Source organism: Symphalangus syndactylus, chromosome 14, assembly GCF_028878055.3.
Source record: "Symphalangus syndactylus isolate Jambi chromosome 14, NHGRI_mSymSyn1-v2.1_pri, whole genome shotgun sequence".
In the NCBI taxonomy this organism is placed as follows: domain Eukaryota; kingdom Metazoa; phylum Chordata; class Mammalia; order Primates; family Hylobatidae; genus Symphalangus; species Symphalangus syndactylus.
The window spans coordinates 79,893,158-79,909,813 of NC_072436.2; the positions used below are offsets into that span (position 1 = coordinate 79,893,158).

General features: G+C 41.9%; 1 protein-coding gene across 4 annotated transcripts in view; it reads right to left on the bottom strand.

Moving 5' to 3' along the window:
• The window catches only part of REL (REL proto-oncogene, NF-kB subunit), a 48,728-nt gene extending 43,558 nt beyond the window's left edge, over positions 1-5,170 (bottom strand). For 2 of the 4 annotated variants that reach the window (XM_055242729.2, XM_055242727.2), the window contains exon 1: positions 4,753-5,151. In XM_055242729.2, coding sequence (XP_055098704.1) covers positions 4,753-4,762 — 10 coding nt within the window. In that variant the 5' untranslated portion in view covers positions 4,763-5,151. Of the gene's footprint in view, positions 1-4,220 lie in introns of all 4 variants that reach the window. The other 2 variants (XM_055242728.2, XM_063617946.1) reach the window with 2 other exon arrangements.
• Between the last annotated feature and the right edge of the window lie 11,486 nt (positions 5,171-16,656).

Here is a 16,656-nt window from a genome sequence, read left to right on the forward strand (position 1 = left end):
GCCCCTTTATATACATTTCTCATTTGATCCTCTTAACTTTAATCTCCATTTGAAAAACAATAGAAATTATTATCCCATCTTACAGATGATAAAACTAAAGTTGAAAATTATATGAAGTTATAATAAAAATGAATTATGAATGGTATGCTAATATGGCAGTGCCAAATTTAAAAAACAAGCATAAAAGCAACTGGAGGTAATAACTGATACAGCACATAATCTGCAATCTAAAATAAATGCAACTTAATTTAAGAAGATAATGCATCCTGGTATAGCCAAATGAGTATTTAGATCCAAAGAAATCCCTAGAATAGAGTTCATACTGGGGACGTACATCACAATCACCTAGGTAGTTTTTTCAAAACACACACGTCCTTACCCCACTTGAGATGTTTAAAAGAGAAAGAAATCTTCATAGTTTTTAAAGCCCAAATACGTGTTTCTGAAAAAGCCTTCCAAGAAATTCTAACACACTCCTGATTAAGAATAATTGTCTTAAAACATGAAGTGGAAGCAACAATGCACATATTGAGAGAAGCAATCTAAAAATTCAGGTACAAATATGGACTGGGACATGAGTAAATAAGGCAAAGCAATTCTGGCTACTTGTAACTTCAACTTGTTTTTATCTCCCACTCAAGAAAGAACCTTACTCAAATGCAAGCAAGAAAAATGACAATATAGAGATAGCCTTCAAATGCTCTCATTTATTTAAAAAGTAAATAATTTACAACACAAATATTTTAACTCTTGCAACACATCACACAAATGATTGTCACACCAGTGTGTCAATACCACAGTTGAGAACAGCTGACTAGGCTGCATGTCTCTCATAAAGGTCCTGGGTGACAGACTTTGCCTGAGACCTAAAGGAGCCAATGGAGCTAACAATATATATTTTTCCAAATATCACCTCTACTCAATTTGGAGAAAAAGAAAATAAGATTATTTTTTTCCTCAAACCAGGTCTCTCATCAAAGGCTATGCCAATATATCAGGCTGACTTTATTACTCCAATACATCAGGCTGACTTTCAACTGGGCCTTAAGAATCAAAGAAAGGAAATTTTCAGATGAGTATTCAGCTGATTTATGCACTACAAGGTAAAAACTGTAAAAGATTTTGGCAATAGGGATTCTGTTACCACGGGGGGGCGGGGAAGGTAAGTCTTAAAAAAACTCTTGCACATGCCAGGGTAAAATAAAGAAATTTTAAAAGCTGTCCTAGATTATACATGTATTAAAGTTAAAAACAAATGGCAAGACCAAATCACCTCTGTTTTAAAAATAAAAACAGAGGAGGCCCAGATAAATATGAATTTCAGAAAAACAATTTTATCCCAGGCAATATTTGGGTCATGTGCCTACAAACAAAATCATTTTCAGAGAACCCATATGAGAGAAAGCTGGAACAAAATGAAATTCTGAGTCCCTTAAATTGTATTTGAGAAAGATACTATGCATAACCTAGATGTTCCTAATTATGATTCATTGTCTGGCTCCTCCCTAGTCATTACATTAACTCATTCCCTTTATCTGTGCCTATCATACATCACCTTAATTATTTAACTCCACTGTTATTTCTATTTTTTCATGTGTTGCATTTCTGAAACATTCATGCTCATGTGTGGCATTTTACTTAAAAAAGGAAGTCATTTGCTGTAGCTATCCATTCCTAACTTCCAGCTCTGTCATTAAAGATTAAGTTGCATCACACTTACTTCCATTTCTCCCCTTTAATCGAGAAAAATAACGGTTCTCTTGAAATTCACACTACAAATAGTTGGTAAGAAGTGAGGTTTACAAAAACAATTCATTTCTGTACTTCCTATTGTGTGACACAGAAGAACCATACTAAAGAAAAATGTGAAGAAAAATAAATTATCTAAATTTTAAAACATTTTACCAAAGACAGCACTAATTATTAGTTAACAGAGCTATATGCCACACAAAGACATTCTGCTCTTTTTACTGGAACAATGAGAAGGTTTAAATTCAGACATAAAATATCTAATTTTACTTATATTAAATAAAATAGAATAAACATACAAAAGCAACGACTGCCTACTATGCATACCTTAGATGGGTTTGGGAACATTTTTCTTCACTATGTCTATTATTAATTATGTCAAAAGCCTGTAATCAAGGTGTAATTTTTTCAAAAAGCAACGAAAAGCAGCTTAATACAAACTGTGAAATCCTAATTAACCTGCTAACTTATCTAAACAAAATTTAGAATATTTATATACATGATTTTAAACTACATTCTAAATTACATAATTTTGCTTATAAGATTATGATTTATGTTACTTTTACATTATAGTTATCACATATTCAACTACATATACCTATTTACATATGACATCTGGTAAGAAATGAAGAAATGCTCTTAAATGCTTCGTAATGAATAAAAGTACTTTCTGAGATTTTAATACTACCTTACTACAAACAGAATCTAAACTAGACAATGAAAAACTAAGCAAGTTCTTTCTGTTTTTTTTTTTGGTCACTCTTCCGGTTAAATTACTGTTTCAAAACAGAATAGGAATTTAGAATTTGATTAGTGAATCTTTTTCTGTCTCTAAGGTCTTTATAACAGATTAAGGAAAAGTACACAGATTCCTCTAAACTTTTTTTTTTATTCCAGGCCTGGCAGTTTTCTAACAACTGAATTACAATTTAAATAACTTGTTACATTTTAAATAGTCCCATTTTAATGCAACTCTTAGAAAAGACCAAAAAAACAAAAAACAAAAAGTTAATCACACTTCAATTTGTAAACCTTTAAAACTTTCCATTTCTTTAAACATTTCCTCCTTACTTTTAGGGAATCCTTCCTCCTCACAACAGCACAAAATACGATGTCAAAAATTTAAATTGTATCACATTTTAAAATCCTGTGGGTCTTACAATACTCTATATAGAAATGGTTGTTTCCTCTCTCAACTGAAAAAATTAGAAGTATTACATTCATGCAATATATCAATAAAGTTTGATTAAATCGCCAAGAGGCTGAACTTACTTATAATGCTAGGCATTCTCCATTACTTCCAAACAAAATCTTTCTGATAACCAATACATTAACAAAATATTTGAAGTCATCTTAGCACTTCTAATCTACACATGCTTTGAATTCATAAATTTACAGGATTATCTGAAAGTTTGGTGTCACTTAAGTGGGAAAAGGGAAAGTTGAAACATTTTAAACTACACTTAGTATTCTCACAACCACAGACAAACTGAAATCAAATGTCATGTGAAACACCCCAATTTCCTTTTCTGCCTACAGCAATAGCTATGGCATTGTTCTGCTCAACCTTTTAAAAAGGTTCTTTAAGCTTCCTACTTCCTCATCTCTAGTAGACATCAGCCTACTTCTGAGGGTCACTGGACCAGGCAGTTTGGGGATGAGAGTCAAGTTCACAAACGGGGCCCCCTCTTCATTCTCTTAGTACAGCATTTAATATATGCGTTTAGCTCTCCCTGCCCTTGCTCACGCTGCTTCCTCTGTCTGGAAAGTGCCCCCCACTCGCCTTGCCAAAATCCTAGTAAAAGACCAACTCGACCCCAGGCTACTTGATTTATCCCCCCGCCCCGGCTCTCCCGTCCCAACCTTAAGCTCCAGGCAGCCCCAAACCACATCTGTGTATATAGGAGACTTTCTTGCTCTGCAGTGTTTCTTATAAACTTATTTCCCCCCAAAGGGATAGATCGAGCATTTATTAAGGGAAAATATATAGTCACATAAGTGATAAAGTTGTATTCATTCCTACCCATTATTTTAAAGCACGGATATTATAAAACTCCTCTTTCCCCTTATTTCCAGCAAGGAGAAAGGGGGATTCAACGTCTCTATTCGTCAGATTAGGAACCTTGAGCTTTATCTCACAGTAAAAACTACACACTCTTTTTTTTTTTTTTTTTTTTTAACATAGAGGCAGGGTCTCCCTCTGTCGCCCAGGCTAGAGTGCAGGGGCGCGATCTCGGCTCACTGCAACCTCCACCTCCCAAGTTCAAGCGATTCTCCTGCCTCAGCCTCCCGAGTAGCTGGGATTACAGGCGCGCGCCACCACGCCCAGCTGATTTTTGTATTTTTAGTAGAGACGGGGTTTCACCATGTTTGCCAGGCTGGTCTCGAACTCCCGACCTCTCGTGATCCACCTGCCTCGGCCTCCCAAAGTGCTGGGATTACAGGCATGAGCCACCGCGCCCGGCCTACACTTGGTCAAAGCAACATTAACACTTAAAATACCACGGATTTTGTAATTCGTGTTAAAATACCACGGCTGATTTTTAAAGCCGTGCCACATTTTGTACAACTGTCAGTACAAGGGGGATCACCTCTTTGCATTTGATGAAATTAAAAAGGGGGAGAGAGCTTGCCCGAGGTCTGAAGGTTCCTCATTCCTGTTCTAAAACATAAAACCACCATCTTCAATACATATACATTTTTAATGAGAACTCTTCGTCGTCCTTTAGTTCGCTTATGACTTCCCTAATCCTAAAATCAAGTCGTTGGGAATTTCTAAGGTTCCTGCTATGACAACAGAATCAAATTACAGAGCATGGCTTGGATTTTGCACGCAAACCCTGAAGCAGGTAACTTTTTTAAAAGCTGACAATTTTACCATATGAGATTTTAAAGACAGAACGCGCCCCAGCAAAAACTGAGCTTCTTAAACTCACAGCGGCAGGACCCCCTCCAGAAGAGCTCCTTTTCCCCGGCCCAGGCCCGCGCCCCGTGAACACTCACCGGAGGCCATGGCTCCGATCCCCGCACCTTCCCGCAGGCAGCTCCCAGCGTCCTGGCCGGAGGCGGCCGCAGTCAGTCAGTCAGGAGGCCGAGGGACCTCTGCCGGCGGGGCCCCCAGTCCCTCGACCACCCTAGAGGCCTCCTCCTTCTTCCCGCCCTCCGCTGGGTTTGCGGCTCACACCTTCCTACCCCCTTAATTCTTGCGCTCCGGGTCACCCAGCGTCGCCGTCTACCGTGCGGGAGCCAGGGGCAGGGGGCGGAGCGGGGAGAGCCGAGTGCTGGCCCGGCCGAGAGGCGAGCAGCCTGGCGGGAGGGGAATTTCCCGCGGCTGACGTAGGCGCGACGCAGCAACCTTCACCCGGAGGCGTGGGCGGGGCGACCTCGCGGCCGCCGCGCGCGCGACCGCCCCCAGCGCCCCGCCCCTGCCTGCCCCCGCGCACGCTCCCCGTCCGCCCCCGCGCATACGCCCCCGGCACTGCTGTGGCTGCTGGCTTGGGAGGGGGTCGAGGGAGCGGGAGCTTGGGGTGGGCTTCGGGAGCGCAGGGAACGGCGGGAGCCGGGAGGTGACGGCTCGCAGCGTGAGAAGGCCGCTGGCTCCTGAGAAATCCCCCTCCTCCAGGTTGTTCTTCCGAGTGTGGTTTAAAGTTCAGGAGCGGGCGGGAGGGTGCGGATGACGTAGAGAGGGCCGGCCGCTGGGGAGCTTTTGGGGGCGCGCCGGGCGGCCGAGCGGCCGAGCGGGGCCGACTCTCCCGGCCGGGGAGGGCGACGGCCGGGGTTTTCGAGAGGTGGTTCCCCCTCTTCCCGACTTCGCACATGCAAATCTCCACCCCCGCGCTAGCGGCGGGACGTTGGGCCCTGTAGGGGGAAGTGCGGCTGCGGCGGGGGGTCTGTCTTCTGTAATTCTTGTATTTGCATACGGGGACCCCCCCCCGACTGATTTTTTTTCCTCTATCTAAATTGCGAGGGTACTGTGAACTTTACGTATTTTACCTACTGAAACCCGTTTAAACTCAAAAGGTCCGCACTTCGAGTTCGTTGTCTCATTAGGCAGTGCACTGAAGTTTAGTGGACACTATATATTGAGATTTCACACAGATATCAAGAAAGGGGGAAATGGAGCAAACATTTAGTGCATGAAAGGACCTAGGATAACTTCGTTTCCTTCATTTGAATAGTACCTGCTATGCATCAGATAATGTCCATACTTAATCTGTGATGTATTTATTATTCTTAATTTTATAGATGAAGTATTCGGGGTTCAGAGAAGTTGCTTCAACATACAGTACTTCAGAATGCTGATAAAAGGCACAATTTAAAGCCAGGGTTGTCTGACTCCAAAGCTCCATGCCCTTGCCCCTGTCCCTTTCTACTTAAAATAAGTACGGAGAGGTAATGGGGAATATCAGCCTGCCATACAAGTGCCCAAAACTGGGGGACCCAGGTGGGCAAATAATTTAAAATATCCTGCCAACCCCAAACTGTTCTTTCCACGAAATGCGCAATGTACAACAAAAGAATGAAACAGTTTTGTTATTGGATATGTACTAAAACGTACCATGATGCACATCACAGGCAATCCACTGAAGAGAGTGCAAAGACCAAAAAAAAGAAATCTCACCCTTTCATATGGTCAGGCACGTACAATCCATTACGTACCTATTAATTGTCTTTATCCAAAGGAAAATAATGGAAAGTTATCTTGAACCAAGAGCCAACGCTTAAACCCCCCTAGAGACAGAGACATGGAGCACCATCCTTGATGTTCACATTTCCAAGAGATGGCTCCAAGGCCCGCAAGAAGGACCTTCTGAGGACGCAAAACTAGCAAGAGGCTTATTTAGCTTTTTAAAATATGTACGTACATTTCAAAGAGACGGAAAACATTTTCAATTCTCTGAAGGAATTTCAAAATGAAAAGTGACTGGGGGAGAGGAATGTTCTGAGGAGGTGACATTTGAGCTGAGTCGTCAGTATAAGAAAGAGCCGGCCAGGCGCGGTGGCTCATGCCTGTAATCCCAGCACTTTGGGAGGCTGAGGCAAGTGGATCACGAGGTCGGGAGTTCAAGACCAGACTGGCCAAGATGGTGAAACCCCGTCTCTACTAAAAATACAAAAATTAGCCAGGCGTGGTGGCGGGTGCCTGTAACCCCAGCTACTCGGGAGGCTGAGGCAGAGAATTGCTTGAACCTGGGAGGCAGAGGTTGCAGTGAGCCGAGATCATGCCACTTGCACTCCAGCCTGGGTGACAGAGCGAGACTCCGTCTCAAAAAAAAAAAAAGAAAAGAAAAAAAAAGCCATTCACAGGGAGATTCAGGGAAAGAACATTCCAGCTTGGGTAACAGCAGGCAGCAGGTCCTTGAGATAGGAAAGAGCACAGTCAAGAATTGTCCCGCATCCTCATGACCTTCAAACGTCTCATCAAACATTCACATTCATGTAGTTGAAATGCCTATTTTAATAATATATGGTTAGAACACAACTCCCTTTCATATATAGATATAAAATATTTTTGTATGATTTTTAATATGTGCTGAATTTCCCAGGAATGCAAATATTGTGTAAATTGAGGGCAGACTTTTATTAAAAAATGTTTTAAAAGTTGGAAAATTGTAACCCTGACCACTCATCAATACAACACAGTATGCCAGCTGTGGTGGCTTACACCTGTAATCCCAGCACTTTGGGAGACCGAGGCGAGTGGATTACCTGAGGTCAGGAGTTCAAGACCAGCCTGGGCTACATGGTGAAACCCTGTCGCTACTAAAAATACAAAAATTAGCTGGGCGTGGTGGTGTGCTCCTGTAATCCCAGCTACTTGAGAGGCTGAGGCACGAGAATCTCTAGAACTTGGGAGGCGGAGGTTGCAGTGAGACGAGATCACGCCATTGCATTCTAGCCTGGACGACAGAGCAACACTGTGTCTCGGAAAACAAACAAACAAAAAACCACAGTAGTATCAGGCTGCATTTGCAGCACTTGCATTCACACTGATTCTAGGTACAAGTACAAACATCTGGCAACTTCATTATGTCTTTTTTTTTTTTTTTTGGAGACAGGGTCTTGCTCTGTCACCAAGGCTGGAATGCACTGGCATGAACACAGCTCACTGAAGCCTCCACCTCCTGGGCTCAAGCTATCCTCCTACCTCATCCTCCCAAATAGCTGGGACTACATGCGTGTGCTACCACACCCAGCCCATTATGTCTCTTTTTTTTAAGAGACGGGGTCTTGCTATGTTGCCCAGGCTGGTCTCGAACTCCTGGGCTCAAATGATCCTCCTGCCTCAGCCTCCCAAAGTGCCGGGATTATAGGCATGAGCCACTGCATCTGGCCCCATTATGTCTTTTAATGTAGTTATGCCCAAGCATTTACATACTGAAGTTGATATTATTTTCCTATAAATTCCTTTTTATTTCTTAATATTGCTGTTAGAACATAATTTTTATTTATTTGAAAATATTCATGTAAGGTAGATTATGAATTTCACTTCAAGCTACTAAAGGGGATGTTACAAATATATGTTATAAAACAGTGGGCACTGATCTGAAAGGGCAGAGAACCTTTAGAACTGTTGATGCTAAAGAACTTACCTTAAACATATGAAAAAAATTTTTTTAATGATGCAGCAGTCAAAAAGTCACAATCCTCCAGGAAACAAACAAATCTGATTAGCAAATGGATGTGTTCTGAGTCTGTGATCGCAGAATATGAAAAAGTAAGAGTGAGGGGTCAAAAGTGAAATTGCTCCATAAGATATTTTTTTGTTATTGAAAGAACAAGACACCCATCATTAAACTGAAAGGATACAGTTACAACAGTTTCAGAATAAAATCAAACGTCGTGGTCACCATAGGTTCATAGAACTGGAACAAACATATATTATTTTGGCAGTCTTGAGCTTTCCCAGGCAGTAGCTAAAGGTGACCGAAGTCATCATCCTAAGGGCATGCTAGTATTTGTTTAGGTCTCTTAGTGTGGGGCATGGATAAAATAATGTGTGCTCAGAATCTGCAGTAGTTACAGGCCAAGGCTGAAGCCTAGTGGAGAACAGGGCTCAGAGAAGCCTCTTCAGAGTGTCATCAAGGACAGTCTTTGTAACCCACTACCCGGATTAAGATACAGAACGCTTCCAGCCAGCCACTCAGAAGGCTGCCTCAGAGCTGCTTCTAGTCAATATCCACACTCAAAACGTACCCATTATTCTGACCTCCTTGACAATAATTAGTTGTATCTGTTTTTGAACTTGATATGAATGGATTCATACAGTGTATACTCTTTTAAGTATGACTTTCTCACTTAACACTATGTTTATGTGTCATGTCTATACTGTGTGACAGTAGTACATTCTTTTTCATTATTGGGGAGAAATCCATTGTATGAATATAGCACATTTTATTTATCCAGTCTACTGTTGATAAATATTTGAGTTGTGTCCACATTGTTGTCCATTTTTTGGTGTATTTAAGCACTTATTTCTGTTGATATACACCCAAGAGTAGTACTGCTGGATCATATGGTAAATACATGTTAGTTTTAGTAGACACTGCCAGTTTTCCAAGGTTGTTGTACCAAATTATACTCCCACAAGAAAACTTAAGAGGCCAGACGGACACGGTGGCTCATGCCTGTAATCCCAGCACTTTGGGAGGCCGAGGCAGGTGGATCACCTGTGGTCGGGAGTTCGAGACCAGCCTGACCAACATGGAGAAATCCTGTCTCTACTAAAAATACAAAATTAGCCCGGCATGGTGGTGCATGCCTGTAATCCCAGCTACTCGGGAGGGTGAGGCAGGAGAATCGCTTGAACCCGGGAGGCGGAGGTTCCAGTGAGCTGAGATTGCGCCACTGCACTCCACTCCAGCCTGGGCAACAAGAGTGAAACTAAACTCCGCCTAAAAAAAAAAAACTTAAGATAATTCCATTTGTTTCACCAACACTTAGTATTTGTCCTTTTAATTTTAGCCATTCTGATGGAGGTGTAGCAGTACCTTCTTGTGGTTTTTATATACATTTCCCCAATAACTAGAGATGCTGAACTCCTTTTCTTTCCTTCTTTTATTTATTTATTTTTTTTTTGAGATGGAGTCTCGCTTTGTCGCCCAGGCTGGAGTACAGTGGCGCAATCTCGGCTCACTGGAACCTTCACCTCCCAGGTTCAAGTGATTCTTCTGCCTCAGCCTCCCAAGTAATTAGGACTACAGGCACGCCCACTGCGCACGGCTAATTTGTGTATTTTTGTTTTGTTTTAGTTTTTTTTTTTTTGTATTGTTAGTAGAGATGGGGTTTCTCCATGTTGGTCAGACTAGTCTCAAACTCCCGACCTCAGGTGATCCGCCTGCCTTGGCCTCCCAAAGTGCTGGGCTTACAGGCATGAGCCACAGCGCCTGGTTGTGTTTTTTTTTTTTTTTTAGAAGGGACGGAGTTTCACCATATTGGCCAGGCTGGTCTCCAACTCCTGACCTCATGATCCGCCCCCCTCTGCTTAACAAAGTGCTGGGATTACAGGCGTGAGCCACTGTGCCTGGCCAAGATGCTGAACGCCTTTTTACAGATGTACTAGTCATTTGGCTATCCTCCTTTGCAGAGTACCTGTTTGAGTCTTTTGAGCATTAAAAAAAAAATTGGGGCCAGACGCGGTGGCTCACGCCTGTAATCCCAGTACTTTGGGAGGCCGAGGCGGGCGAATCATGAGGTCAGCAGTTCGAGACCAGCCTGACCAACATGGTGAAACCCCGTCTATACTAAAAATGCAAAAATCAGCCGGGCGTGATGGCGTGCACATGTAATCCCAGCTGCTCAGGAGGCTGAGGCAGGAGAATCGCTTGAACCTGGGAGGCAGAGATTGCAGTGAGCCGAGATCACACCACTACACTCCAGCCTGGGGACAGAGCAAGACAACATCTCAAAAAAAAGAAAAATCAGATCATCTATCTTTTTCTTATTGATTTGTAGACATTCTTCATATATTCTGGATATGAGTATACCAGTTGGGTCCTTTGGGAAGCAAATACTAATATGAAATTAACAGTGCAAGAGATTTATTGGGGGTAACATCTATGAAAGATAAAGGGGAAAGAAAAAAGTTACAGGCAGGGAAAATCTTAAGATGCAGGTCTGACACTGGTGAAAAGAAAGAGGGAAGGAAGGTAAATTTGGTAGAGAGAAAATGAGATGGGAGTGCATCTTTGAGGAAGTCTCAGTAAATCCAATGGGGAGCTCTAACACAAACACTGTGCACAGAGATAGTTAGCCTTTGTACTACCTCTGTGCTTATAATTGGCTAGGTGGCTCCAAGGAAATTTGTGGCCTTGGCTTGAAAGCTGAGGCAGATCCTCTCTAGAATGGAGATCTGAGCAGAGCACCTCTATGGATGCCACAGAGTTGTTATATGCATTGCAAGTATCCTCTCCTAGTCTGTGGCTTGCCTTTTCATTATCTTAGTGAAGCTTTTTAACTTAATGTTAATTAAGTCTGATTTATTTTCTTTGATAGTGTTTTTTGTGAATGTTAGAGAACTCTTCTTGGACTGAGGTTATGAAAATATTTTCCTATGTTTTCTTCTAGAAGTTTTATAATACTCAGTAATATTTAATGGAGGCTCTGAAAAACATCTGCTGAATTCTCTGTGTTCCACAGCTAAAGGCCCTGGCTTTGCAGACACACGGGCCTGGATTTGAATCTTAGCTTGTCCTAGATTGTTAGCTGTGAGACTCAGGGCAAGTCCCTTAGCCTCTCTGTGCCTGTTTGCTTATCTGTAAAAAAGGGGTAGTAATATGGTACCTACCTCACAGGCTTCTTGTGAGGGCTGATTGAGATCACTAATACAAAGTGCCTGACACAGGGAAAGCACTCAAAAATGTTGGCAGGTTTTTTCCTGTTTTATCATAAAAATTTTTGGGGCCAGGCATGGTGGCTCATGCCTGTAATCCTAGCACTTTGGGATGCCAAGGTGGGAGGATCACTTGATCCAGGAGTTCAAGACCAGCCTGGACAACAAAGTGAGACACCATCTCTACAAAAGAATTTTTTTTTTTTAATTAGCCAGGTGTGGTGGCACATACCTGTGGTTCCAGCTAAGCCCAGAAGGTCAAGGCTACAGTGAGCCATGATCCTGGCACTGCATTCCAGCCTGGGCAACAGAGAAAGTCCCGTCTCCAAAAAAAAAAGCAAAACTCAAATATATAGCCAAACTGAAAGATTTTTTTTCTGGGAACATATGTATACCCACTAACTAGATTCCACCATTAACATTTTGCTGCACTTGCCTTATCACCTATCTGTTTTTCCATCCCTCTGTCTATCCATTCATCTGTCTGGTTTTTAAAAATGTATTTCAAAATAAGTTGCAGACACTGGTACTCTTCCCTCTGAATAAGTCAGCATGTATAACTGTGATTCTTACACTTCTCTAATAACCAGAATGATTGTATCTGTTGGATTCAATGGGGTTCTCCCTCAGATAATTCTAGATAAATGGCCAGATTTCATCTTTGATACCCCCATTATCTGAGTTACCTGTCTTCCGTTATGTAGTTTATGTAGCTACTTTACATCAATTTAAGCCACATGGTTCTCTTACAAAAAATTAAACCTTATCGAGAGTACGCCCTAGTCCCAATTAGCATACTACAAGTCACCGCCCAACTCTCTGTAGTGAGGAGGTGTCCTTCCACTATTAAGGACAAATAGCTGCAACAGCTGGGTTCAACCACTATGAGTGAATTTTACCAGTACTGTTGGCCAAACCCCACTCCTGTTCTCCTGTTTACTTACTGCATTAGTATTGTTTGAGATCTCTGAAACTCAATTATGTGATTTATAAGATTGTAAAAGACAAAACTAAGGGCAAAAAAAAAAAAAAAAAACCATAAAGAATGAGAGCCAAGTGTGGTGGCTCACCCATGTAATTCCAGCACTTTGAGACTGAGACTTGAGACCAGGAGTTGGAGACCAACCTGGGCAGCATAGTGAGACCCCCATCTGTACAAAAAAAACCAAAAAACATTAGCCAGGTGTGGGGGCGTGCACCTGTAATATTAGCTACTTGAGAGACTGAGGTGGGAGGATCACTTGAACCCAGGAGTTTGAGGCTGCAGTGAGCTATGAACACAGCACTGCACTCCAGTCTGGGTGACAGAGACCCTGTCTCTTAAAAAAATTTCATAAATAGTTTGGCGTGTGGCAGCAGACCCAGATCCTGTCATCAGTTTTGCCTGCTTTATCCCTCCTATCTAAGACAAGTTCATGTGCCGCCATCTTTAAAGCACACTTCAGGAGAAAGGGATAGTCCCTAAAGTAAAAACTATACCTCTGAGGAAACCTGCCCCACTCACCTATTTTCATTTAAGGAACTGAAACATAAGATTAATGAACACCCAGAGAAATGAAATCTTAGTACATAAAAACTCCAAAAAGCATTTGTAAAATATCCATTGTTAAAAATTTTCTTGGCTGGGCACAGTGGCTCACACCTGTAACCTCGACACTTTGGGAGGCTGAGGCGGGAGGATTGCTTGAGCCCAGGATTTTGAAACCAGCCTGGGCAACATAGCAAGACCCTGTCTCTATTTAAAAAAAAATAAATCGGCGGGGCACGGTGGCTCACGCCTGTAATCCTAGCACTTTGGGAGGCCGAGGCGGGCATATCACTTGAGGTCAGGAGTTTGAAACCAGCTTGGCCATCATGGTGAAACCCCATCTCTACTAAAAATACAAAAAATTAGCTGGGCTTGGTGATGCACGCCTGTAATCCCAGCTACTCAGGAGGCTGAGGCAGGAGAATTGCTTGAACCTGGGAGGTGGAGGTTGCAGTGAGCCAATCTCGTGCCACCGCACTCCAGCCTGGGCGACAAAGCGAGACTACATCTCAAAAAAAAAGAAAAATCTCTTTTTAATCTTTTGTTTATATTGTGTAGGCCCTATACTGTGGTATGCTAGTTTTGCGTGTATAGCACTGCTTAGAAGTATGACACAGTGTGCTAACTTGGGTTTCTCTAACTGTAGTAATGTCTGATGTGTCACAACCATGAGATCCAGTGATTACTTGTTCCGATTTAGAATTAACATTTTTCAGAACGAGTAATGAAGTCATCATCACCTTCAAGTCATATGGTGCCTCTTTTATGTCTCAACAGGAGACAGTTAGTTCAATTTTAAGGTTGGAAGGAACCCTATAGATCATTTAGTTCATCTCCCTCGTTTTACACATGAGGAAAATGAGGCACAGAAAGTTTAAGTACCTTCCCGTGTTCATTAGGTAGTTAATTGCTGAGTTGAAACTTGAAACCAGACCTCCAGACTGTTTCTTTTTCACTATGTCACATCACATTTCAAAATATGACCTAAGATATAAAGCAATATAACTGGCAGCAATAATCTTACTAATAAAAATGCAAATATATGAAGGTTTAGCGTTCACAGGTTCCATATCTTTTAAGACTCTTCATGTTCTTTTCCCAAAAATTCTCAATTCAATACCTGTGTAGGAAAAGTAAAAATCAGTGCGTTTACTTCTTTAATTAAAGGCGTTGACTGTGTCTTTTTCATCTTTTATTCCCTAGAGTGGCTAGAACAGTGCTTTTAGCATTGTAGATGCTCATTAAATGTCGAATAAAATATAAATTATTACACATCGAATCACTCCAGTATTGATATGTGTGACAATGTATCACCACTGGGTGTTAGATACCATCAAGAAAAAAAAAAAAGGCACAAGGCTCAACTCCTGCCCAAAGTGATAACTATGCCTGCAGAGAGGTATGATAGTGATTATTAGTGATTATATTAAGACAGGTATCAAAATCATGGATTAATGTCATGAAAGCAAGCAAGCTGGGCCAAGCAGTTACTAAGTTCATATGTATATTTTACTTATTTGTTTTTAGATTGAGATGGGATCTCACTATTGTTGCCCAGGGCTGGTCTCAAACTCCTGGGCTCAAGCAGCCCTCCCACCTCAGCCTGCCAAAGTGCTGGGATTATAGGCGTAAACCACTGCTCCCGGACCTAAATTCTTTAATAACATTCAAAGTCTTTAATTTTTTGCGAAAATATGTTTATTTTTAAATTACAACCTAAAAAAATACACATATAAAACATGAAAGAAAGGCTGGGCATGGTGGCTCACACCTGTAATCCCAGCACTTTGGGAGACCATGCTGGCAAGATCAGTTGAGGCTAGGAGTTCAAGACCAACCTGGGCAGCATGGTGAGACCCTGTCTATAAAACAAAACAAATAAACAAAATTAAATAAAGATTGGAGAAAAGAAGAAAACTCACTTATAATTCTGCCCACTAATATAGACATCACCTATGTGCATGTGTGAGTATGTGTGTATGTGATGTCTTCTAGAGCTTTTTCATATGCGGGCTTTGGTTTATTCTGCTATTATTTGATCATGGTAAAAAAATTAAAGCAGAGAAAATGAAAGTCAAGTAAAATGACCAACCCCTATGCAAAAAATAACCAAGAGTAGTGATTTGGAGTATATCCTCGTGTAACTTTTATTATATATTTTATATCACTATATATCATATATACATAAACTTTGGTAGCCTGGATTTTTTTTTTCGCTTGACATTATATTACATTTGCCGTAGATTTTTTTTTTTCTTTTAGAGACCAGCTGTCACCCTGCAGTGGCACAGTCACGGCTCACTGTGGCTTCAAATTCCTGGGCTCAAGTGATTCTCCTGCTTCAGCATCATGAGTAGCTGGGATTACAGGGACAAGCCACCACACCTGGCTAATTTTAAAATTAGTTTTGTAGAGATGGGGTCTCCCTATGTTGCCCAGGCTGGTCTCAAACTCCTGGGCTCAAGCAATCCTGCCTAGACCTCCCACCATGCTGAGATTATAGGTGTGAGCCATCGGGCCCAACCTGGATTTTATACTGAGCACTATAAGGAAGGAAATTGTCTAGAGAATAGATATCCTAGGAAACTGGGAATGGTTCCAAGCCTTGTAGGTCCTAATCAGCTTAAAGAACAGATCTTATGTAACCAGGGAGTTGAAAAATTGGAAAAGTAGGAAATTATGAGCAGGAGGTTGGGCTTTCTAAGTTATTGCATAAAAAAAAACAGGCTTGGGCTGGGCGTGGTGGCTCACACCTGTAATCCCAGCACTTTGGGAGGCCAAGGCGGGTGGATCACGAGGTCAGGAGATCAAGACCATCCTGGCTAACACGGTGAAACCCTGTCTCTACTAAAAATACAAATTGTTAGCCAGGTGTGGTGGCGGGCACCTGTAGTCCCAGCTACTTGGGAGGCTGAGGCAGGAGAATGGCATGGACCCGGGAGGCGGAGCTTGCAGTGAACCGAGATCGTGCCTCTGCACTCCAGCCTGGTGACAGAGCAAGACTCTGTCTCAAAAAAAAAAAAAACAGGCTTGTATTTAGATATCTTACACCACTGAAATTGAAGACAAGCATAACTTTCATGTAATAATATTTACAGCAAACTATCAAAAAGTCTAATGAGATTTAAAATATATTAAACCTAGTTTTGGATATTCCAGATGAAATGTTTTCATTTTCTTTTCCTTTCTTTTTTTTTTTAAGACAAAATCTCACTCTGTCACCAGGCTGGAGTGCTGTGGCATAATCTCAGCTCGCTGCAACCTCTGACTCCCTGGTTCAAGCGATTCTCCTGCCTCAGCCTCCCAAGTAGCTGGGATTACAGGCACGTGCCACCATGCCCAGCTAATTTTATTTTTTTTGTATTTTTAGTAGAAACAAGGTTTCACTGTGTTGGACAGGATGGTCTCAATCTCCTGACCTCGTGATCCACCCGCCTCTGCTTCCCAAAGTGCTGGGATTACAGGCTTTGGGAGCCACCACGCCCAGCTGAAATGTTTTCATTTTCATAGTAAATGTATACATCTTTATTTTTACTTAGTGCTTAAT